This window comes from Mus caroli, unplaced genomic scaffold (genome assembly GCF_978045245.1).
Source record: "Mus caroli unplaced genomic scaffold, Mus_caroli_1 scaffold_9, whole genome shotgun sequence".
Lineage (NCBI taxonomy): Eukaryota > Metazoa > Chordata > Mammalia > Rodentia > Muridae > Mus > Mus caroli.
Window position 1 is genome coordinate 83,789,769 of NW_028227264.1, and position 24,397 is coordinate 83,814,165.

General features: G+C 48.0%; 1 protein-coding gene across 1 annotated transcript in view; it reads right to left on the minus strand.

Annotated features, from left to right (window-relative positions):
- Positions 1–24,397, minus strand: part of Nuak1 (NUAK family kinase 1) — a 67,328-nt gene that overhangs the window by 11,228 nt on the left and 31,703 nt on the right. Inside the window, exons 3-4 of the mRNA XM_021174448.3 lie at positions 8,363–8,514; positions 6,690–6,755 (exon numbers count right to left, since the gene is read on the minus strand). Coding sequence (XP_021030107.1) covers positions 6,690–6,755; positions 8,363–8,514 — 218 coding nt within the window. The remainder of the gene's footprint in view (positions 1–6,689; positions 6,756–8,362; positions 8,515–24,397) is intronic.

Sequence of the window (24,397 nt, forward strand, 5' to 3'; positions counted from 1 at the left end):
AGCTGGGGGCTGGGATGGTTCTACAACACTGAGGATGCTTCCTGCCTCTGTGCTAGACACCCAAGTACAGGAGGTTTTACGTTACATTATGCACATTTTGGCATCCTCAAAAAAGAATTAACCCCAAGGTCACTATGAACAAGAAGCTCAGGTGATGCAAAAGGAGGTACCAGTTTGTCGATTTTAACTGCTACCAAAGGAAGCTTATGACAAGGATAATTAGGAATGTCTGCCAGCCCATGCTGGTGTCTAGAGGAAGCGCCCTGCACTCAAAGATCAGAGGCTTAGGAGTCCCTAAGAATCAGGGCTGGACTTAGACTTTGTCATTACTCGGTAATAATAATAATAATAATAATGACCTGTCTATCTACACAATGGTCTCAGAACTCTTGTCCAACCTCAGAGCCAAGAGAAGTGACCTTGACCTAGGCATGAAAGGGGCATGTCCAGTGTAAGTGGCAGCATTCGGGGGGGGGGGGAAGGAAAAACCAAGGCAGGTAGAACTATTGTACGCTAGTCTCAATCGGGGCTCCATCTCTTTGCAGTTCTGAGGCATGCCAGTCAGTCCAGCCTTACTCCTGCCTGGTCCTTGAGCCAGCATCATCAGCATCTCAGAGCATCTCAAAGCATCTTAGAAAGCAGAATCTCAGGCCCTGCCCCAGGCCTGCTGAGCGGAGAGCTGCATTATGACAAGAACCCCAGGGGTTTCGCTTGTACTCCAGCCCTCTTGAGCCTGAGACTTTTACCTGAAAAACATGGCTGACTGTGACACTGTGGTTCACTAGGAAGGGCTGTCGAGAAACCAAGTTAACAAGCACATGGCAAGTGTGAACCCCAGGTCTACTGTGTAGCAGGCCTTCAATAACAGAACTGTGACACTCCTACATCTATGAGTCTCAGTTGCTAGGAAACGGATCCACGACAGCACTGCCGGGTGCTGTGAGAATCAAACTCAAGTGAGCAAGAGCTGTATTGATCACAGCAACACAGCTGTGAGCCAGTCAGTGCCTAGGAGCCTTACATAAACCTCGGTGGCCAGGTCTCACAACAGCCCTTGGAGAAAGGTCTTTATATTATTATTATTATTATTATTATTATTATTATTATTCCCTCTTGGCAGATGAAGAAACTGAGGCACCTGTCTTGCCCAAGGAGCCTTCCCAGAGACATCCTGGCTGTTAAACACTATGTCAAAGGGAGTTATTGTTCACAGGAAATGGGCTTTCTGTGACTACAGGAAGATAGTAATTCCATGCAGGAAGACACACTCCATCGCTCCTTTCCGGCCATGGAGTTAATTACTGTGGCTTTACTCTGACAGCCACCGTCCTATGCAGTCGGAAGGAGGGCAGCAACCCGAACAATGAGCCGTACAAAGGGAGTCGACTGGCTTTCATCTTCAGAAGAATTACTTCTTGAGACCATTAATCACCAACCGGGAGCAATCTGGGAAACTCTTAATAGAGGGTGTGGCAAGAGCTACCTAGCAAAGGATGCTAACACCCACCCAGCACCACTTAGCTGCATACACATCTCCAGTGTCCTATGTGGTTGCACTTTCTCAGCTGGTCATTGGCCACTATCAGCACTTGAGGTTCTCTCCTAGGGCAGCTGTCTGCAAGTCAGATAGAGACTTGCACTCAAGATAAGAGAATATGAAAGGCCTATCGGATGGCCGGCCCTGAGACAGGGCAAATCTTGGGGTTGGCAATAACAAAGAAGAGGTTTGTAGTCGGCCTCATTCCTGATGAGCTATAGGAATTTCCCTGTCTGGAAAAAAAAATGAGGCACTTGGTCCCACCCTGGTGAGGACATTCTAAAGACGAAAGGAGACAACATATGGAAGGTCTGGCCCAGGGCTCTGGCTTCCAGCAGGAGTTCAGCAAGTGTGCTTTCGTCCTTCGGTTTCCTTCCCTCTGCAAGCTCATCATCAGATCCCTCCCCATCAGACCCTTCCCCAGCCTTCAGAACTCTGCCTGTCACCACTTCCCCCTCAAAGGCTTTCAGCTCCATCTGGCTAGACAGACCCACCCCTTCCTGTTTAGCACGTCCAGATGGCACAGGGGCATCTGGTCTGCCAAGGGATAAGAAAAGCTCTCTGGAGGAAGACCCCCTAGAGGATAGACAGATAAGGGGGAATGGAAAGGGCATTCCAGACAGAGGGAACCGTGTGTTCCAAGGTCAGGAAGGCAGAGAAAGCTTTGTAGATTTGAGGAGTTCAAGGGCAATGTAAAGGAGTCTTTCTGGACCAGCTTCACTGAACGGCACTGCCAGGCGCCGTCCCCACCCTGATCCACCTCCTTCATTGCACAAGTGCATCACATACTCTTGTTTATTGGTATCAGCCCCAACTGAAACCCCAAGTCCACTGCAGGGAGGGGGGCACACCTTATCTTCTTTGCCTTCTTAATATTTGGTGACTAGTTGTCACTACTAGTTAAATGACCACCAGACTCAGAGCGCCAAGACAAGCGGGACCTGGCCATCCCTCCCCCACTGAGTCCCCCAACACCCAGCACAGGACTAACAACATAGCATTTGACACTTGGTTAAGTATTTTATGATCAAGCGATATGTTCTATACTAGATATTCAGCTCCTGAAAGGATAGAAGAATGACCTCAGGCAGCGCGGGTATGCTGTGATATAAATAGCCCCACATATACACACTCGGGCGCACCTGATGGGTAAATGAAGTAGTTAATGCAAGACTACAAAGTTCTCACACTCCAAAGCCCAGAGGTCCATGATGCCGAGCTTTGCCTTGCTAAGCTGCCAAGATTTCTATCTCTTCTTGTCACTGCCATTCAGAGCGGCTCTCTTATCCACAGCAGCCATGCCTCCATTGTCACAGGGGCAGCAGATCATCTCCCCTCTGTTCCTCTCTCCTGAGCTCTGAAAGCCCTGCAGATTCCCAGCCCTGCAAGAGGAGGTCAGCTGACCCAGGGCGCCTGGCCCTCTTCCGGGAGGCACTTTTACAGGAGCCTTCTCTGGGAATGGTCAGCATTCCATTCTCCCAGAGAGTGGGATGTGAATCTGGCCCGTTTTCATTAATTGCAAATTAATGCTAGGCTGGGTGCTATTTTAGTCCACGCTTCCACAGAGGGTGGAATGCGACCCAAGGCAGCAAGCGCATCGCGCTCATTCCTTCTGCCGTTGGACTGCGGGAATATTTTTAGAAGCCGCACCCTCTTGCCGTGGCCAGATAAATAATTTCCAAAACCAGATGTGCTCACTGCAAATCAGCATAAGGCAGAGAAGGGAAGAGCAACCAGTCACATGGCTCACACCAAAACTGCAGCAACATCTAACACATTCCAGCCAGAAGCATCTTTAGAGACTCCCCCGCCGCCACAGGAGAGGTGGACCCACAATGTGACAACCGCTCCTCCTGCCCTTAGCCTAATCGATCTTGCCACTCACATCCGGTTGGTTGGTAGTCCATTTGTACCCACAGCCCCCCTAGGCCAGGCAGCGATGGCCTTTCATTCACACAGAAGGCCAGCTTGTGGCCATGTGTATGACTGCTTCTGTCAGCAACTGTCCTTTCTAAATATGCATCTGCAAAGTGCTGAGTCAGGAAGAGCAGATCCCATGCAGCCGGAAGGCAAATCAGCACCAGCTGAAACACATTTTTAAAACCCTTGGAAGTGGGTGCGAGAGGATGGAGTTTGCCTGGAAGTCAAACATGGGAGTGAGTTTTAATCCTGGCTAGGAGCTCCTTTGCCCACAAATCAATCAGTTATAATGCTTACATGTGCCAGGCACCAGGAGATGCTCTGGGATAAGAAAGACAACAAACTCCTGATCTCAGGCACATCCCTTAGACAGTCTAGGCTGGAAATCGACCCTCAACAAGTTCTTTCAACTAGACTATCAGGTCTTAGTTGAAATCTCTGCAACAAGAGATTGTAGACTTGTTAAAAGGACAGATTTGATTATGTGTGTGTGTGCGCACACACACATGCTCACACTCGTTCCCACACTGGGCAATGTCAGGAGCAGAGATTCCTAAGAAAACAGACAAAGAAAAATATAGTACCAAAGTTGACTTTTGTAATTAAGTACTATGTGTGCTACTTGGCTACAAAAACAGAGGCTCTCAGGTGGAAAACCTGGTCCCCAGGAGCCCCATGCCCTACAGTCACTTCTCTGTTGCTTTGGGTTTTACAAATGAGCTGTTCTTCCAGGCTGCTGCCCCATTGTCCCCGACACAATTGCTCTCTGAATTCTGGCCATTCTTCTGCTCCATTAGGGAATTCTATGACTCCACAGGAAGCTATGCACCTTATCACTTCTGGGGCTACAGCATGGGACCAAGAGGTCCCACTGTACCACAGAACCCAATCCCCAGGCAAGAGGCTCACATTCCAGACCTTGTAAAGTCTACATTTAGTTCCGAGGGCTCCCGGCGACAGATGGCAGGAAGAATCTGGACAGAGTATTAGATGATATGAAACCCTTAGAAGGCAGGCCCAACCACCACCCCATCCCAGAACTACTTTCCCAGCTTCTGGATTTCCATGCATTTCCTCCTGCAGGGGCCAGACACTTAGACTTAGGCAAGCTCTTGGGATGGACACAGCTAAGCACCACCTCCTCTGAATGCATTTCTAGCTACTTTCACATTTATTGTCGGTACCTAGAACTGGGGATTGCTCACAGAAACTCTCAGGAAAAAATTGACTGGGGAAAATAAACAAACAATACACAGCTCTTCTTCCTACCTGACAGGAAGAGCTAAGTTCAGTGGGTGAGAATTTACCCTGAACCCTGCTATCAGCAAGAGACAGGGCTACCACACAAACCTGGGGCCATCCAACTCCAGAGCCTCTACTCCTAGACTGGACTCATTTGTAGATGGTTGATTCTGACAGTTTAATTCTGAACATAGAAAATACCTAGAGCAAGTCTGTGGCTGTTATTATTATGTATTTTGTAACCGGAGGAACTGGGTTATGTGGGTTTTTTCCAAGGTCAAGGAGCTGGGAAGCCCCACAGCCCATAAGTTGGCTTTTTGGTTTTTTTCCCCCTGTCAATACAATTTCCAATTTTAGCAAGTGAAATCTGAAATCTGAAACACATCCCCAATCCATAAATTTTGAACTTGATAGTTAGTGCTCCTTCTAGAATAATCCAGCCACTTGCCAAAAAGGGATTTGAGATTTCATTTCCTGTTCTGAAGGAGAACTGTTTCAACCCATCATTTTCACCAGGCTCGGTGGGCTGGACAGAAATATGTAACTGAGGTCAACTCTTCCGTGAGTGGCAGGCCATGGGGATGTGTCTCTCAAGGACTGCTCTCAAAGGATGCTCATGACAGCCATGTTCTACAAACCCTACAACAGCTCTAGCCTTCCAAGTAAGGATGTGGTCCACCACACACCCACTAACTGACACAACAGGAGCAACTGAAGAGGAAGACATGCAGTTGTTGCTATCCCTTGTCTGGGGAGGGTCCAGTTGCGGGCTCTTGTGGGCAGTCCTGAGGCCATTTCATAACGAAACCCGTACAGCAAGCTCCATTTATTTTGAAATGGTGTTTGCTTACTTTGTGGCGTGGTCTAAGGGGCATTCAGAGTGCTCCCAAGGAGGCCCTTGAGCCCTCTAGAGCGCTCTCCAGCTTCAGCAGCCGTCAGAAATAAATGTGAACCCCATCACTCACTCGCCCTTTCTTTAAGATTGATTTTTATTTCTAACTATGCGTAGGTACGTGTGTCTGGTATGTGGACCTGTGCACTTGTGAGGCCAGGTGTCCTCAGAGGCCAGGAGAGGGTGTAGGATCCCCTGGAGTCATGGGTGGCACCCCAACATGGCCGCTATGAACTAAACACAAGATTCTTTAGAAGAACAGCAAACGGTCTTAATTGCTGAGCCATCTCTCCAGCTCCCAACCCGCCCTTTTTGAACTACCACCATTTTTACCCAGCTCTCAATTCCATAGTTGGTTGAAGTGTGAGAGGGTGAGGAGGAAGAAGCAGAGATATGGGGTGGGAAGTCACAGCACGGCAGCTAGGGCAAGGCTTCTAAGTCGGCTTTGAATTGTTTGCCAGTAGTCTCAGCACTAAGGAGGTAAAGCGAGGCGGACCATCTGCTCAAGGTCCTCCTCAGCTACATAGCAAGTTCGAAACCAGCCTGGGCTACATGAGATGCTACCTCAAAAAAAAAAAAAAAAAAAGTGAGGCGACTTCTAGGTTTAAAATAATCTGGGGCCCTTCTAGCACATTCTGCATAGTGGTATGAACTTATATACCAATTACTGTTGCTACAGATATGTTATCTGATTTTTCTGTGCTTCAGTTTCCCTATGTACACGTGAGTTATAAGATGAACAGTGCCCATTTCACATGCTGCCTGAAAGAGCCATTTATGAAAGTACTAAGCACATGGGAACTAAAACACCTATGAAATATGTGTGTTACTTTTGTGGTAAGAATTCCAGATTGTGAGCTTCCTGAGGACAGGGACTGTGTGCCAGTCATTGTCCCAGCAGGGAGAAGAGAGTCTGGCAGGTTGTAGGGGACTCAGTAATGCCTGCTAAATTAAACTGTTTGGATACGCCTATTGATGAGAGTCTTTCCCAGAGCCCACCAACCAGCAGAGGGAGCGGCTGTGTCAGATCCGGGCTATGAGGAGCCACGCCCACCCGCCACGCCCACCCGCCATACCCACACCGCGGCTGAGTTTTACCTTAATGTTGCAGTTGTCATCAAGCAGTATGTTCTCCAGCTTCAAGTCCCGGTGGACCACACCATTCTGCAATGAGGAAACGGAAGAACTGAGCAGGAGCAGGAGCCAGAGCAGGAGCGTGTGAGATGACAGACAAGAGAGCTCTGGGGAGGGGGCAGGGGAGGCCGGGCACTGGGAACAAGTCTGACAGATGAAAGCAATGCACCAGCCAGCCCCGGTGGTCTTCACCTCCATCCTTCAGGCCTGCTCTCGCTGTCAGGATGCTCCCCAGACAGCAACCAGCGACAGGAGAGCATTAGTCACTTTCTGTGTGGTTAACGGAAAAATGACTGGAATCCATTCTCCCCCCAGAGCCTGTAAACCAGCAGGGGGATTCTTTGTGGGAATGTAATTCCACTGTGTCTGAGACAGGGTCCCAGGGACACAGCAGACATCTCAGCTGGTGCCTCGGAGCACTGGGCCCCAGGGACAGCCTGCCTGCCTGCCTGCCTGCCTGTCTGCCTGCATCCCTCATGCTGGAAAGAGGCCTGACCCAGTCTCCTAAAGCTTTGTCTTAGATACTTCCTAAGCAGCCAGCTGGAAAGACTTGAAAGTCCCTCTCCACTCCGCAGGACTCAGGGCTGATGAAAAGGGTGCAGGCCAATGAGACCAGAGCCACTGGGAACTGTTATGTCGTGTGACCTTTTCATTCAGGCACACTCTGGCCAATTTGGGACTGGACTTGAGAGCAGCCAGCCAGCTGAAGGGAAAGGACACCAATGGGCTGCGGAGAAGGTTCTGGGGTGGGTGGACAGAAAGAGTGCTTGGGGACCGTGTTGGATGTGGGGTGGGGGAGTGGGTTCCCAGCATTCCCCGCTGTGTAAATGGCTTCTGCGGAGAAAGCTGCTATATCGAACATGCCTGTAGCTGGTTCTTTCAGTTTGTTTTCCTTTCCGTTTGACAGCTTCTAATGTCTCCACAACCACCAACTTGGAGAGAGATGACAAGTATTCGTACTACTGCCTTTGCTAGTCCGAGCTCTCAGGAGGTGTCCGGAGGTTCCGAAATGCCCCCCAAAACACATCTCCCAGAGGAGAGATGTGGAGCACAGGAAAGCCGACTCTGTTTGGCTTTAAATGAAATACTGCGAGACATTTGTTTCACGTGGTCACATTCCTGACTGTCATAAGAAGATGGAACAAGCCTAAGAACATCCCATTCATACACAACCCACAAATTCACACACTTCAAACAACGGAAGTTGTCTGTGGTGCTCTCCAGCATTACTTAAGGTGGAGTCACAGAAGGCTGCGTGGTCTGATCATGAGTGTCTCTCATGTCCACAAAGAGGCCAACCAAAGGTTGTGGGTGTGCACATCCATCACCCTAACGCTGATCTACAGAGACAGGCAGCACCTGAGGGCTCACTGGCAAGCCAGCCCCGTGGAACTGGCAAGCTCCAGATTCAGTGAGAGATCCTGTCTCTAAGACAAGGTGGGAAGTGACGGGGGATACCTGACAATGACCTTAGGCCTCATGTACACACACACACACACATGGGATTTGAATAGGGAGAATTTTTTTTCTCATCCTAGTCTGTAACATCTCCACACATGTCACAATGAACTAACCAAGGCTTTTATAATATTAAAGCTATAACGAGTCTACGCTCGAAGTTGCAGGCCAGGTCGTACCTTGTGACAGTAATGCACGGCAGACACAATCTGCCGGAAGAAGTGTCTGGTCTCCCTCTCGCTGAGGCGCCTGCGCTCACTGATGTAATCATACAGCTCTCCTTTGCTGGCATATTCCATGATGATCACAATCTTATCTTTGTTCTCAAACACTGTGGAGGGGCGGGAAGAGAAATAAACAAACACTGTTATCCAGCAGGCATGAGGACGGCAGACTGCAGAGAAAGAGCCAGGAAGACCATGGAGATGCCACTGAGCCGGATGGGGCTCAGGGAACAGGTTGCGAGTCTGAGCATTCAACATCAGGGGGGCTTGGGACAATGGTGGCTTCACTCTGTCCCTACACCCATCTTGTACAGTTGAGGGAAACATACCTGGGTCTTTCCTGCAGACCCCACTCTCATTAACAAGATCATCTCTCCCCAGTGCCCTCCCACCCCTGCTTAGTTCTCTGTGGAGAGAAGGGAATTAACAAACACAAGTATAGGGCTGTGGAGACCTCTCAGAAGATGAACCCTTTGCTGCCTGGATGTGAGGACCTGAGTTCAGAAACCTAAAAACCAAGCAAAAGTCAAACATAGCAGCATGACGGGTCTGTGATCTCAGTGCTCCCATGCATGATCCCAGTGCTCCTAAACATGATCCCAGTGCTCCTAAACATGATCCCAGTGCTCCTAAACATGATCCCAGTGCTCCTAAACATGATCCCAGTGGTCCTAAACATGATCCCAGTGGTCCTAAGCATGATCCCAGTGCTCTCATGCATGATCCCAGTGCTCCCATGCATGATCTCAGTGCTCCCATGCATGATCCCAGTGCTCCTAAACATGATCCCAGTGCTCCTAAACATGATCCCAGTGGTCCTAGCATGATCCCAGTGGTCCTAAGCATGATCCCAGTGCTCCCATGCATGATCCCAGTGCTCCCATGCATGATCCCAGTGCTCCCATGCATGATCCCAGTGCTCCCATGCATGATCCCAGTGTTCCTATGTGGGGACTGGGAGGCAGAGACAAGGAGAGTCCCCAGAAGCTCCAAAAGCACCAAATAAGAGACTGTTAGGAACAAGGAGGAGCTGGAGTACTGACAGCAGAGGTTGTTCATTGACCTCTGCATCCATCATAGCTCACGTGTACAACATGCACTTCAAAGATGCACACACACACACACACACACACACACACACACACACACACATGCTGCTGCTGCTGCTGCTACCCATCAACATCTGATGCAGACAGGGTACCATATCACTGACAAAGCTTCTGTGGCACCCATCCCGTTATCTCTTTGCTCATTTGAACTCGCCAGTTTCCATACACACCTTAGTGTACTTCCTCTCATCTGACACAATCTGATGGCCCTTCTTAGAGCCATTTCACCCATTTCAAACTTACAACACACCCCCATGGAATATCTGAGACTTTACCATTCAGGAAAGAACCCGATGAGGATGGCCTATGGTGGTTGTAAGGCTATGGAGTCTGGCCAGTTACTCCTGCTGAGATCATGTGAGGTCCACTCAAGGAGGAGGTCTCCTAAACAGCTGGCCAGAACCAACTTAGTCTGGTTTCAGACATGACCAGGGAGCCCCAGAGCCAAACCTGGAATGGAGTCAGGACCCCTGCAGCCCTCTGGAGCTGAGTGCCCCCGCCTGCAGCCCAGTCCCTTCTCAGCCGACCTCCACCTACCATGGGTATCTTTTATCCATAATGTTTGTCAAGGCCCTCTCTCCAACTGTTCTCCAGCTGTTAGGTTTAAATTGCAGTCCCACACAGACACCCAAGGGCAACACAGAAGCCGAGGAAAAAAGGCAAGGAAGAGAGAAGATTCTAGTTACTCGGTCCACTTCAGCCACTCAGTCCACCACCACAGAGCCTTAATTCAGGCTGTCATGTAAGATGCCTTTAACTGTCTGGAAGTACATCCTTCCTAGAAGATGCAGAGGGAACCCCAGACCTCTCCTTCTGCCGACCTCTACCTTATCAGGTCTGACCATTCCTGCCCACTTCAATGTCCAACAACACAGAAAGAGCTGCCAGTCATTCACGTTTCTCACATTTACACACACGGTGCTGCCTCCGCTTCCCTGCTCTCCCACTGCCTCACCCCTACCTATCCTGGCCAGGCGTTCATCGACAGAGCCTTCGTTCAGACTCATCTGCACATCACATGCCGTCACCAGCCCCTTACATCCCTGGCCTACCCTGGCCTCATCGTACCTTATTTCCTGGTTACATATCCATTTTCCTCCGCCTGGTTGCGGAGCTTGAGCTGGGAGAGTTAAAACCTAACATCCTGACCTTGCTGGCTGTGTGACTCCTGGAAGTTGCTTACCTTCTCTGGGTTTCTGTTACATCAAATGCAAAATGGGAATGAACTTAGAAAGTATTTCTTAGGACTGTTGGGAGACCGGAGGGATAACAGGATGGTAGATGCTCAGAACGAAGCCTGAACGCACAGCCTTCCAGAACCTTGGTTGTTATTGTTTATCTTAATATTATTGGACCCCCAAGGTCTGGCACTGAGACAAACACGCACATTCAATGAGCAACTGAGGTGAACTGGAATCTGCCTGCCTGCGGCCTGGGCTCCCTCCCCTCCCACACCTTGTCTCTGGCTTCTAAAGGGTCACCCTCCCCACCAGTTCCTCTTTGGCTCCTGCCAGTCCAGCCAACTCTCTCTGATAAAATGAAGAGGAAGGCAAGGCGGCAGTAGGAAAGTAGAGGGAGGGAAAGGGGGCAGCCAGATAAAACTGGCTGACTTCTTGGAAGTCTGCTGGCCTCTCTCTGTACCCAGCCTCCTGGGCTCCTACCAGGATTTCATCCTGGATTGGACTTTTCATTAACTCTAAACTCTAGGAAGTAGGAAGGTGGCCTTGGGACATGCGGTACAGGCTGCAAACGTGAACGATATGCATGCCCTCGGGAAGCAGCTTACATCCTAGGTTGTTGTTGTTGTTGTTTTGGTTTTTTAAGGTAGGAAGAAGGAAGAAAAAAGTGTGTTGACACACGTGCGCATGCACACACATGCACACGCACAAATAAGCCCCTCACATTCCTGACACCGGAGCATCCTTAAAGGTGATTGAGACTCATCTGAATATCGGGTGCACACCTCCCGCAGACAGGACCTTCAGAGGCTGGCTCCTCCCTTTTCAATTGTACACTTCAGCACGGCTTAGCTGACAGGTACTTCACTAAGCAACTTCTACTGGCACAGCCTGACACTCTGCCTGGGTCCCTCCACCTGCGTCACCCCACTACAGCCTCACTGGCTTCCAGCCCTTCCCTGTCACTCCATTGCCAAGTGCCTGAGAAGCAGACAGCTGCAAAGACTCTGTTCCCTGGAGCATGGATCCTGCAAGGAACTCTGGGGGGAAAAAAAGGACCTGGTGACTAAACAGATGGACTATACGGAAAATTCTCACACCTGGGCTTGGCTGCCTTTGGACAGCAGGCTTTTCTCTCCGGTTCTGCAGGTGAACCAGGACACCTCTAAATCCCTACTCACACTCAGAGAAAGGGCTCTCAGCCCAGTACAGGAAACACTGGATGCCTGCAATGGTATCTACATGAGATACCCCCTTGTTGTCATGGGCCATGAGCAGGGCCACAGAACTCTCCCTGTGCCCAGGCCTGGCTGCAAGACAACATTTGCACCCTCCATAGGAGGCAGGCCAGGTTCACAGCCAGTGTTTGAATATCACATGAGATGAACTAGCTGCCAAAGAGAATTCTGCATTTGAAGAACATAATGGCCTGTCAGGGAGGCTGCTGAAGCCTCCAGTTGTTACTTAACAACAGCATTGAGTACCGTAGGCCTATGTGCCAGCCCTGTGCTAAGAGGCATTTTGCGTGAATGATAGCATGTGGATGTGGTCCTTTAAGCCTTTTTATTTTGTAGAGAGGAACACTTGGTATATAGCAAGGCTCAGAACAGTCATTATGATTACAGAGAACCCAGGTAGGGCTGGGCTAGACAACACAATCAGTCTTCAGGATCAAAGCTCAGCCTGTTACCCTCCGTACACCAATCCCTCTGGCCTGACTCTCATCAAGCAATGAAGCCAGCAGAGTTTGGGGGGACAGAATCAGTGAGCTGACCTCAGCACTGTGCCTCAGTGCTTAAATAACTTGTTCCCCTACCTCTCAAGGAAAGACTGCCCTAAGACTTTCCTTGCCAACGTGGTACTTTGTACCATGCCACCGTTACCCTAGACGCTCAGGGTCTTCAAGCAGGAAGGAACCACAGATCATCTATTACGTTTTCCAGCAGAGCCTGGTATTCATGATAGCTAAGGTTAAGGACTTGGGAATCAGACTAAGGAATGACTGGATTCTGGGTCCTAGGCCTGAGGCTCCTCACCCATGATTAAGGTCGCTAACGGAGAAGTGGCACACATCTTTGTGACCATTCTTCTCACAAAAATGGGCTGCTTCTCTTGAGCACTTTTTACAACTGGTTATTTATAAGCCCAGAAATCTTGTCTGTGTTTATATTATTAGTCACTGAGCAAAAGCTTTTTTTCCATCACTTGGGAAGGGTTTCCTTTCTGAAAAATGAAAGCCTGTGTCTCTTGGCCAGACACTTTTACCCAGAAGCCTCGTGGCTCCAAGATGGTAAGGAAAACTGTGGCCCTTGACAAGCCTGCCAGGCCTACCAGGAAACTGCAGGCCCTGAATAGAAACTTAGCTCAGCTTGAGTCAGCCCACAGCACCATGCCAGGACCCTGTGCTGCCCAGCCTGGGTTTCAGTAAAGCAACAGAACCGAAGAAAGCACCCACTATGTGGATGGCACTGGGGATAATTAAAAAAGATGTGACCGACTCAAAAGAAGACAGACTGGGTAGAAGAAACGCCATGAGAAAGGCCAACAGTCGCCAGCCTCTGCCAGGGGCCACGGAAGGAGAAGCAAGAGGGCTGTGATGAAATACAAAGTAAAGTAGCAAATAAATAACCAGAGAAAGCCCTGGGCAGCCAGGCCGGTGAGTGAACACTGCCGAGACAACAGAAAAGATGGGAAGGAAGGCCAGAGTAGCATCTGGAATCCTGGACCTCTGAAACAGCTCAACCCCTGAAACAGCCCTCTCCCAGTGACCTCCCCTTCCCTCTCCTTACCAGTGACTGCATGTCACAGACTCAGCACTGACAGATCACAGTGATCCTGTGAAATCAGTACAGGGACCAAGGGTATGGCTTCCATGAATTCTAGACTATCTGCATCTCCATAATGACATCCGTGGAGGGCCCAGTATGTCAGTCTGTGTGTTGAGTAGGATATTCACTGATCTTTCATGTACATCTAGTACAAGTAGGCTGAAGGCATTGGTGCTGCTTAGTTGACAGGAGCTCGGGACACCAGAGAGGGACCTTCTATCATATTGGTCTGTGGGTGTGTCCGTGTTGTCTGTGCATGTGTTTATGGTGTGTCTGTGTGTCTGTGGATGAGTCTGTGTGTTGTGTCTGTGGATGTGTCTGTGTGTTGTGTCTGTGGGTGTGTCTGTGGTGTGTCTGTGGATGTGTCTGTGTGTTGTGTCTGTGGATGTGTCTGTGTGTTGTGTCTGTGGATGTGTCTGTATGTTGTGTCTGTGGTGTGTCTGTGGGTGTGTTTGTGGTGTGTCTGTAGGTATGTGGGAGTGTCTGTGTTATCTGTGGGTGTATGGATGTGTCTGTGGGTGTGCCTGTGGTGTGTCTGTGTGTTGTGTCTGTGGGTGTGTCTGTGGAGGTGTCTGTGGTGTGTCTGTGGATGTGTCTGTGTGTTGTGTCTGTGGATGTGTCTGTGTGTTGTGTCTGTGGATGTGTCTGTGTGTTGTGTCTGTGTGTTGTGTCTGTGGATGTGTCTGTGGTGTGTCTGTGGGTGTGTCTGTGTGGTATGTCTGTGGGTGTGTCTGTGTATTGTGTCTGTGGATGTGTCTGTGTGTTGTGTCTGTGGGTGTGTCTGTGGGTGTGTTTGTGGTGTGTCTGTGGGTATGTGGGTGTGTCTGTGTTATCTGTGGGTGTATGGATGTATTGTGGGTGTGCCTGTGGTGTGTCTGTGTGTTGCCTCTGTGGGTGTGTCTGTGGTGCGTCTGTGGGAGCATATTCTTAACTAATAGAGAAATGTGGGTGTTGTCACCCCTGGGAAGGTGGTCCTGGGTGTATAAGGGAAGTAGTTGAGAGAGAGCCTGAAAGCCAGCCAGTGCTGCTCCCTCCTTCATGGCCTCCTTCAGTTCTATCTCCAGGTTCCTGCCTTGAATTTCTATCCTGGCTTCTTCCATGACAGTCTGTAACAAGTAAACTGAAGAAAGCACTTTTCTCCCATCTGTTTGCCTTGTTTGTCATGTTGTTCATCATCCAAAGTTAAGACAATAATCCTGTATTTTTAATAACTGTAGACGTGAAACAATGTCTCATGGTATGAGATTTTCCATGTGTGGTCTATCAAACTGATGCTCAAGACATTTAGCATCCTGGAGCATCTCAGACTTCAGGTTTCTGAATCAGGGATGCTCAACCTGTGTCAACATTATCCCATTTCATGATTGGATAGCCACTACTCCCATCGGCGAGCAGCACTGCCAGCTCCAGTCACCCCAATCAGAGCTCTCTGCCACTAACCACCTCCCCACCCATAAAAAAGCAATGCCATACTGGGTTGACTATAAGCCAATCAGGTGGACTTGAAGTTCTTAAACAATGGACCATGTAGGGTATATTCTTTTGTGTGACTTCAATAACCACAAATAATATAGATGAGAATAATTCACAGTGTTCTGTATCATTGAAGAGCTTTTTTTCATGCTATGAACTCTATCATACAGGGGCATTGTGTTGGCTTATTCATTCATCCTACCTCAGACCAACATTGAGCCATCTCCAGCTGAGGATCCCTGTGAGCAGAGTTTCTGGGAGCATTTACTATTGTTGTTGTCGTTGTTATGTTTGCTGATTTTATTTTTATGTGTATGAGTATTTTGCCTACATGCAGGTCATTCAGTACAATTATCCACTGGGCTGTCTCTCAGCCTAACTGGGGACATCCTGGCATATCACATGCCTTTTGCTTTTGCTGCATGACTATAGGCATCATTGTTGGACAGATACCCAATAAGACTTTGAATTCAAATTTGTGTGACTAAAAAAAAAATCTATGCATGGTTTTACTATGACTCTTTCCCCCTCCGACATCCATTATTCATTCTTCCCCCTACCTCATTCATTCATTCTTCCCCCTGCCTCCATTCATTCATTCTTCCTCACCTCCATTCACTCATCCCCCAACTTCCATCCATTCATTCCCCCACCTCCATTCATTCGTCTCCTATCTCCATTCATTCATTCTTCCCCCACCTCCATTCACTCATTCTTCTTCCTACCCCATTCATTCATTCTTCCCCCACCTCCATTCACTCATTCTTCCTCCTGCCCCATTCTTTCATTCTTCCCCCACCTCCATTCATTCTTCTGCACTGTGCCCAGCACAGTTTCTTCTTGATGGAGTCTAACTCTCAGCCTTTCCTGAGCACCCTTTATCAGTCTCTGAACACTGCGCTTTCTGCTGTGTGTTAAAGCTAAATAAACAATATAAATCAGAGCCTTTGCCTTCAAGAAATCATGTCCTACTTGGAAATGAATGGAGCTTAGCAAATAATCCACAAGTCAAGCTGCATGGCTCAGACTCTTAGCATTCAGGACAAGGGCAAAGGACCAGTGATGTAAATCTGAATGTGTCTGAGAAGATTCCTGGGGGAAACAGGCGTGGCCTACTAGGCCGAATGACTAGGGCTTTAATTAGAGACTACTGCTATTGCTCTGGCTTAGCACAGAACATGCAGGCACATCCCCTTTCTGCTATCAGCGTCTTGCTCCTTCCCAGAAACCAAAACTTGGATTACTTTTCTTGCTTTCTGTTTATTTTCTATTTCAAGGGAGAGAGTGGAGGACTGGTTGCTATAGCAACAGCTGCATCTCCACATTAAACCTGAATTTTATCCGATGCTCATTCTGACAGTTCACTTCTGACTTCTGATTGTCTGGCTTTCACAACGAAACTCATTAAAAAGCTCCTAACGATTCCCCTGTGCTGCCCCCAAGGCTAATAACACAGCTTGTATAGCTTGAGAAAGTGCATAACATAAAAACTCTGGCCTGGGAGGAAACTCAGGAGGAGGGCATCCTGGGATGTTTAACCATCCACAGGCCATTTTTGAGACAAATACACCAGGCAGGACAGGAGAGTGGGGATCAGTTTAAAGAATGCTCCAGGTGGAGGCAGATGGTTCTGGAAAATGGAACATTTCTTCCTATGGGAATGAGGATAGCTTTCTGGTTCACGTGGACTCTCAAGGGAGGAAGACTAGTTTGTTGGTTTTAAGCAACAGGAGCAAGGGCTAAGGAGGGGACTGGCCAGAGTTCTCAGCATTCTATCTGTCTAGGGTCCTTCCACTCACACCAAACAACAAGTGCTTTTATTGATGTCCTCAAACTGCCAGAAGTACCTTTCTACTCCCAGGGGGGACTCACTTTTATTAAAGACAAGGAAGATTCTCACAGGAACCCCCAGCCTGCTTTTCATTTCAGAAACACAAGAATCTTTTCTTGAAAGAGTCGGTGGCCACCTAATTAGTCACTGAGTCAGTCCAGGATTAATTCTTCAAAAGTATAGTCCCAAGAACTAAATTGCAAATACCTCAGGGGCCCATGGCTTTACAAAATAGTCCTCTGATGTCTGCAGGCTCCCCACAGTAAGGGTGAGAAAATACAGCTAGACTAATAGTTCCCATTGTCAGTGGGGTGGTCAGAGCTGAATCACGAGTAGGCACTTCCCAGTTTGGACAATGGAAGTCTTTTTGGCTCACACATGTCTTACAATACACCAACATGAGGGATGCTGGCTGGAATGCTTAAGAAGGACCCTACCCAGCCTGGCCACCCACCCAGTCCAGAGGTAGACGTCACGTGGTGTATGCCTGTAATCCTGACCTCAGGAGACTGAGGTTACAGAGACCTAGGCAGAAAAAAAATCAAACAACTAGGAAATAAAACAAGGTATGGGCTCTGAGGAGATCAGCAGGCTCACTAAAAAATTTTTCCCTTATGTCAGAGTTATAAAAACTGAGAATAGAGACCATTCAAAACTCTAGGGGGCAGATGAGAAGGCTAAGATAGAGAAAAGAGAGGACTCAAGGGCACCAGCCTGGACTAGTCACTGGACTTCAGCTCCCTAAATGGCACCTAGGGAGGGGGGAGCATCTCCATAGCAACTTAGAGGGGCTCTAAGGTGAAATGGGCTCCATAGATACCACCACAAACTCCACGCACACACCCCAAAGAAAGAGAGGGGTAAGGTGGGGTGGGCTAGGCTGGGGTGGAGAGTGCATACCAGTCACTATGAGACTATGAGTTTTAGTCAGTCATTATCCCTGCTAACTGATCAGAATGTTCACCACCCCAAGTAGAAGGAAAAGCCCCAGACTACATCTGTTTCCTTAAACAAGCACGCTGACCCAGCAGTGACAGGGATACACAGACAGCCTTGGTTCCTCTTCCACAATGCTCAGCAGCAGGCTTGGCTGGGGGGCTTGGCTCACCCCAACCGCCTGGCCAAGGAAGAGAAGCTAAGTCAGTACCTACCTACCACCCACCTACCCACCCTCCCTCCTTCCCTCTCTCCCTCCCTCCCTCTCTCCCTCCCTCCCTTCCTCCCTCCCTCTCTCCCTCTCTCCCTCCCTCCCTCCCTCCGGCAGAGCTAATAACTGGCCCCCTGTGCAGGGCTGAGCCTTTCTACAGAGCTTGCCACTCTCAGTTGCAGCCTCATTGATTGACTGTGATAGCACACAGCTGCCATCACGGGCAGCAAGCCTCATGGTGTAAGAAGAAGGAGGAACGTGGGTGAGAGCCAGAGTTAACAAGTCTGCATAGTCAGAACCTGCCCACAAATGTGGGGTGTGTGTATATGAGAGAGAGACAGAGACAGACAGAGAGAGACAGAGATAGCAGAGAGACAGAGACAGATACATACAGAGACAGGCACAGACAGACTGATACAGACAGACAGACAGACAGACAGACAGACAGATGGACATACAGAGACAGGAGGTAAGAGGGCAGTGACGCAGGGAGTGAGTTCACTTGTACAGACATCAGACTTCTGGGGGCCCCTGCAAAGTTACGTGCAGTTCTCTCCCTCCAGCTCTCTTATTTCAGATTTTATCATAGGATACATGTATGCGTGTGTCTCTGTGTGGCTATGAGCTCGTGAGTGTGGGACTTAATGAGAGGAGGATGTTGGAGCCCCTGGAGTTGGAGTAATAGAAGGTTATGAGCTACTCGGTGGAGACGCTGGGAACCAAACTGAGGTCCTTGGCAAGAGCAGGAAATGTTCTTAACCACTGAGCCTTCTCTCCATCCCTAAGCCCAGCTCTCTTAACCAGGGACCCTGTTTCAGTCCCTGGTTGACGGTTGGCCATCAGTGTTAGAGTACAGTGAGATTGATACCACAAAACACACACACACACACACCAGTGACAGCATGAGCTCTCTGTCAGAATTCATGGAGGTACTGAAGAGAAGCATAAATCCTCTAATCAAAAATGCCCAGGCTTCTGAACGGTAAAAGTTATAGGTCCCCAATCTCCCTTTGGGCAGTCACATATAAGGCCACTCTTGGGGGTTCATGAGCCTTCCTTCCTAAATGCATGTTCTTGATGGCATAAGCAAGCAATTAAATGACCCCAGTCCATCTCAAAAGGCTTTGTATTAAACACAATATAGTTTCATTTATTCTTTAAAAAAAGAAAAAACCTCGTCTTCAAGTGTAAGTGGCATTATTTAAAGCACTAGGAAATACTGAATTGCAGGAAATTCAGGAGGGCGAGGCAAGACAATCAGGGAGAAACATTTGTTTTTTGTTTGTTTTATTTCTAATCTCCGGCCTCTAGAAAGAAAGTCACTTGGATGTAATCAAATGAAAATAATACACTTGAAGGTCAAGGAGCTAATTTCACAGGAAACATTTAAAATGTGGTTGCACTGACATACTACTGAGAGGCTCATTCACTCCTACAGTTAAAATGAGGCGAGCAAACCCCAGGGGTTTGTGAACAGAGATGGGCCTGGCAGTTGGGCCCAGCCTGCAAGGACTTCACTTGGAACTTGTGGGGCTGGCAACAGAGGAACACAATAAATCAATACCCTGCAATTCGCCATAGGTTCCAAAGAATAAACAGAAGCACAACACACTGCTTTGCCAAGCGCAGCAAACGGTTTCATGGTGCTCAGAGGTCCCTGAGGAGGGTGGCACCCACGTGGCTTACAAAGTCAACCCAAGACTGAAGGTGTCACTCATTGCTCTTTGGTGACTGTGGCCAGACTATGGTCTCTGACTCTTTGATGACAGATGATCATACCAAGACTGGTTTCAAGAGCAACACTTATCATCCTCTTGGTTTCAGGGGTCACTCCACGTTTCTCAGCCTGACCAATCAGAAGCCTTGGGGTTGAGGTGAAGATATTCGAGTCACAGATTGCCACGGGAATATCCATGTGCACCTAACATGAAGAATCATGAACCTGGGTAGTACGGCCTCAGCCCGCCGCCTACCCCAGTAAGTTTCTACCCAACCTTCCCTAGATAGCATAACCGTAATAACCAGACGAAAAGACAGCTCAATGGGTAAACTACTAGCCATGTAAGCATGAAGATTGAAATCTGAATCCCCAAAACCCATATGAAAGCCAAGAACATGGGTCCTGCCTATAATCCCAGCATACAAAAGATAGAAATAGGCTCAAATCAGGGGGTTCTGAGTTCGAATGACAGACCGCCCCCCACTTCAATATATAAGGTGGAAAGCAATCAAGGGCAACATCAACCTAGGACACACACATATACACACATGCTCACACATGTGAACACACACACACACATACTCCTACACAAATGCAAACATACACACACACACACACACACATGCTACATGTACAATAAACCAAAAAGCAATTCTCTAACATTTACTAAGCAGACCCCCCACCAACACATGCCTAGCAGTTCTGTTCATTTGCACATGTAATCCTACGTTGACAGTAACTTCATCCAAAGTGCCTGACAGTAGGAACACAGAGACTATTTGAGAACGGAGGCTCCTACGTCTTCTCCAGAACAGCAGGCGCAGGGCTCACAGGCAAGGCAGAAGATTGGCATGTTTATCAAAAGGGAAGTGTAACTACTTCGTTCCTTCTTTTTTTTAAGTTTAATGATCAATTTTTAAACACTCTTAATTAAGAGAATGATCAGGTGGGCAGTGGTGGCACACGCCATTAATCCCAGCATTAGGGAGGCAGAGGCAGGTAGATCTCTATGAGTTCGAGGCCAGCCTGGTCTACAAAGAGATCTAAGACAGCCAGGGCTACACAGAGAGACCCTCTTTTATAAAACCAAAAATAGATAGATAGATAGATAGATAGATAGATAGATAGATAGATAGATAGATAGATAGATAGATCTATGGTAGGTAATGGATACAAAAATAAGTCTCTCTGTGTGTTGCAGGAAGCCAGGATTCCCCTTACCTAAGATTAAAGGGATGAAGGCCATCCTCTCCAGCACATTGACATACAAAGAGTCAGTAAAGTGATGCCATCAGACAAGGCCAGGAAGAGATTTACAGAACCCCAAGCCAAGGGCACAAACATGTAGACCCAAGCTGCACGGCCCCCACGCCCCACCTTTTTGCTTTCAAATGTGGTACTACTACCAGATGGGAGGCTGGATTCCCAAGCCTTGTGCTGTGCAGGAAAGATATTAGTCTCCAGAGGGTTTGCGGACAGGGTTTCCTAGGCTTTCAAAGGGGAAATGGGGGTGAGACAAGCCGCCTTTGATGTCTGAACTCAGCCCTGAAATCAGAACCGCAGACAAAATCCGTTTTTATCTCTTCCATTCTGGGCGACCAAGCTGAAAATTCCTGCACTTCCCTTTTCTGCTGTTTTTCCACATTGTCAATTGCCTCCCTGCTGAGGGGATGGAATTCCTCTGAGTGGGAACCAGGGGTCCACCCTGAGATAGTGCCTGAGATTTCTCTGAGATTAGGTTACCCCAGCATCACACACTAGAAAACACACACCTCTTCCCTTATTGACTTAGCAATAGAAGCCGGTGACGGTTTGTATCCACACGCAGTTGACAAATTTGAGGGTAAATCACCCTCACCAGAGGACCAACAGGACAGTTCACCCCAGAGGCTGCCTCCAGAAAGACATGCTTAAAAGGAATTAAGTTTAAGATCTGGCTAGTAGCCGAGCTGGTTCACTGAAGATACCATTTACTGAAGTTAGCCTTTCATGGACCTGCGTGTAAACAGCTTAGAAACCACTTGGCCAGTGAGCCCACAGGGATGGCCCACAAGCTTCTTCTCAAGGTTATGGGCAGAAATGTCGAACATACCCACCTGCGTTCCCTTCTCCTGCAAAGCCCAGCTGTCCCAAGGGCTTAGACCCTGCTCCATGCAGGACTCATCTCAAAAATCGGTGGTCAAAATTCACTCATTCACCTTGCATATTTCCCATCTCCCCTTCTTGCATGCCACCTCTTAGAAAGAGTGGAGCTGGCATCCTTTGCTCTTGTATTTTAAGGGTGATGAGGCCTGAGGCACAGTGGGTATTTTAGCACGCCATTTTCCTCTGGGACTATACCACTCTAATATAACCATTAGTGCCAAACAAGATATTCCTTCCCTCAGGAGAACCCAAAGTTCACTAAACAGGGCTAGGCACCATATTGTTTTATCATGCTGAAGCCAGTGGCATTGGTGGGTCTCTATGTGTGTTTGTCTGTGTGCATGTACACCTTGACATAGATACACACACACAGACACAGGCACATGCAAATGTGTGCTTAGGATAATTCTAAAGGTCCTTATTGAAGAAGAAACTGTAAATAGTGTCTTCCTAGTGCCAATTGGCTTGGCTAGTGCCCAAATGACCACTTAGGTGATCCACTAAGCAAATGAACACACATCCACACACAGCACAGGCTCCTGGTTGGCCTGTCATCTTTCAGTTTCCAGAGAAGATACCTCTCTGTCTGGGCATGGTAGAAGACTGGCACACAATCTCCCAGATGTGCAATCCCTCACCTCTGTCCCCAGCTGCCACCACTCTCCTCTGCCCAACTTCAGGCCTGAAGGGGTAGCAAGGTCAAGAAAGAAAAGGCCAGTTGAAGTGGCCACAGAGACAGCAGGGCAAAGCACGAGGGCAGAAAGAGACAATGCCAAAAGAAAAAAAATACAGTCGGGGGGCCAGTGTTGGGACCACCAATCAGCTGCGTAATGGCTAGATTGTGTCCCCTGCTCAAAACTCAGGTTGAAGTCCTAAGGTGCTCTGTACATCAAGACACGGTTCCATCTAAATGTCCTCCCAGAGATAAGTAAGTTTCAAAGAGGCCGTTAGCATAGACCCTAATCCAGCTCGGCCAGGAAGTTGGCACTTGCACAGGATACAGGGAAGACTCTTTGAAGACGAGGTGAGAAGATGGCCTTCTACATGCCCAAGGGAGATGCTTGAGACAACCCTCTGAAGGAACCTCACTGCCATCAGCTCGAGCTTCAACTCCCAGTCTTGAGAACTAAAGGAAACAGGGCTTTTCCTTTTCGAAGCCGCAAGCCTGAGGGGTTACATTATGACAGCAGACTAGTGCACCCAGCAAGTTGTTATTACCCTTCCAGGGTCTCAGTGTCCACATCTACACAATGGGAACGCCTGGCTTACCCAGTTCACAGATTTGCAGTGGAGGTCCAAGCAGAAGTCGATGGTCCCCAAGCTTGCTGAGCCTGCAGACTGCCAGGCCCTACCTCTAGTGTATTCTATTCTGTGGTCCCAGATGAGGACCTGACACTCATCTCTACTCATCTCTAAGTGATGCTGAGGTTGCTGACCCAGTCACAGCGCTTCAAAGGCCACTGCAGGAGGAGTGAAAATTTCCATTTAAAAAAAGTCCAGCTGGGTGTGGTGGCGCATGCCTTTAATCCCAGCACTCAGATGCAGAGGCAGAGGCAGGCGGATTTCTGAGTTCAAGGCTAGCCTGGTCTACAAAGTGAGTTCCAGGACAGCCAGGGCTGTACAGAGAAACCCCGTCTCGAAAAACAAAAAACAAAAACAACAACAACAACAAAAGTCCATCCTCAGGCAGTAGAGATGGCTCAGTGGTTAGACATACTGTTCCTGCAGAGGACCCAAGTCTGACCCCGAGCACCCACGTCAGTGGCTCACAGTCACCTGTAACTCCAGCCCCAAGGGATCTGACACCCTCATGTGGCCTCTATGGGCACTGAATTCCTAGGCGTACACCACACAAATAAGAGTCACGTAATTAAGATAAAAAAATTTTAAACCCCATCTCAAAGGATATCAAAAAAAGAAAAAGATTGAGAAGGCAGAAAAGGTATTGACAATGTTGACTTTCAGATGAAAAGTAGCAAAGAGAAAAGAATAATGCAATAGCTTTAAAATAATAATAATAATAATAAAGATAAACTAAAAAAAATCTAGGGCCACCATTTTATTTCCTTTACCTGATACATTTTTATGGATTGGAAATGAAAAGAAAGTTCATTTTTAAAAGAAGTTCGTTTTCCTGACTTAGCCATATATTTAAAAATATTCTGGGGAGGTCAGGGTGATGACACACACCTTTAATCCCAGCCCTCAGGAGGCAGAGACAGTAGGATGTCTGTGAGTTTCAGACAAGTAAGACCCTTTCTTAATCCCCCAATAAACTAATAATAACATATTTACATGAATATATCAACATATTTTTGAATGTATATAACTTTATTCACATATATTTATATATTAGGGAAATATTTGGACATAATAAGTTTAAAAGTAATACTTTTTCATAAGAAAATAATCAGAAATGGATATATAAGTGGAGGTCAATAAAGTCTTATTTATAACAATCAGAAATCTGGAGTAACAGTAATGTTTGGCAAAAAAATAAAAAACTTAGACTCTTAGTGCTGGAGAGATGGCTGAGTGGTTAAGAACACTGGCTACTCT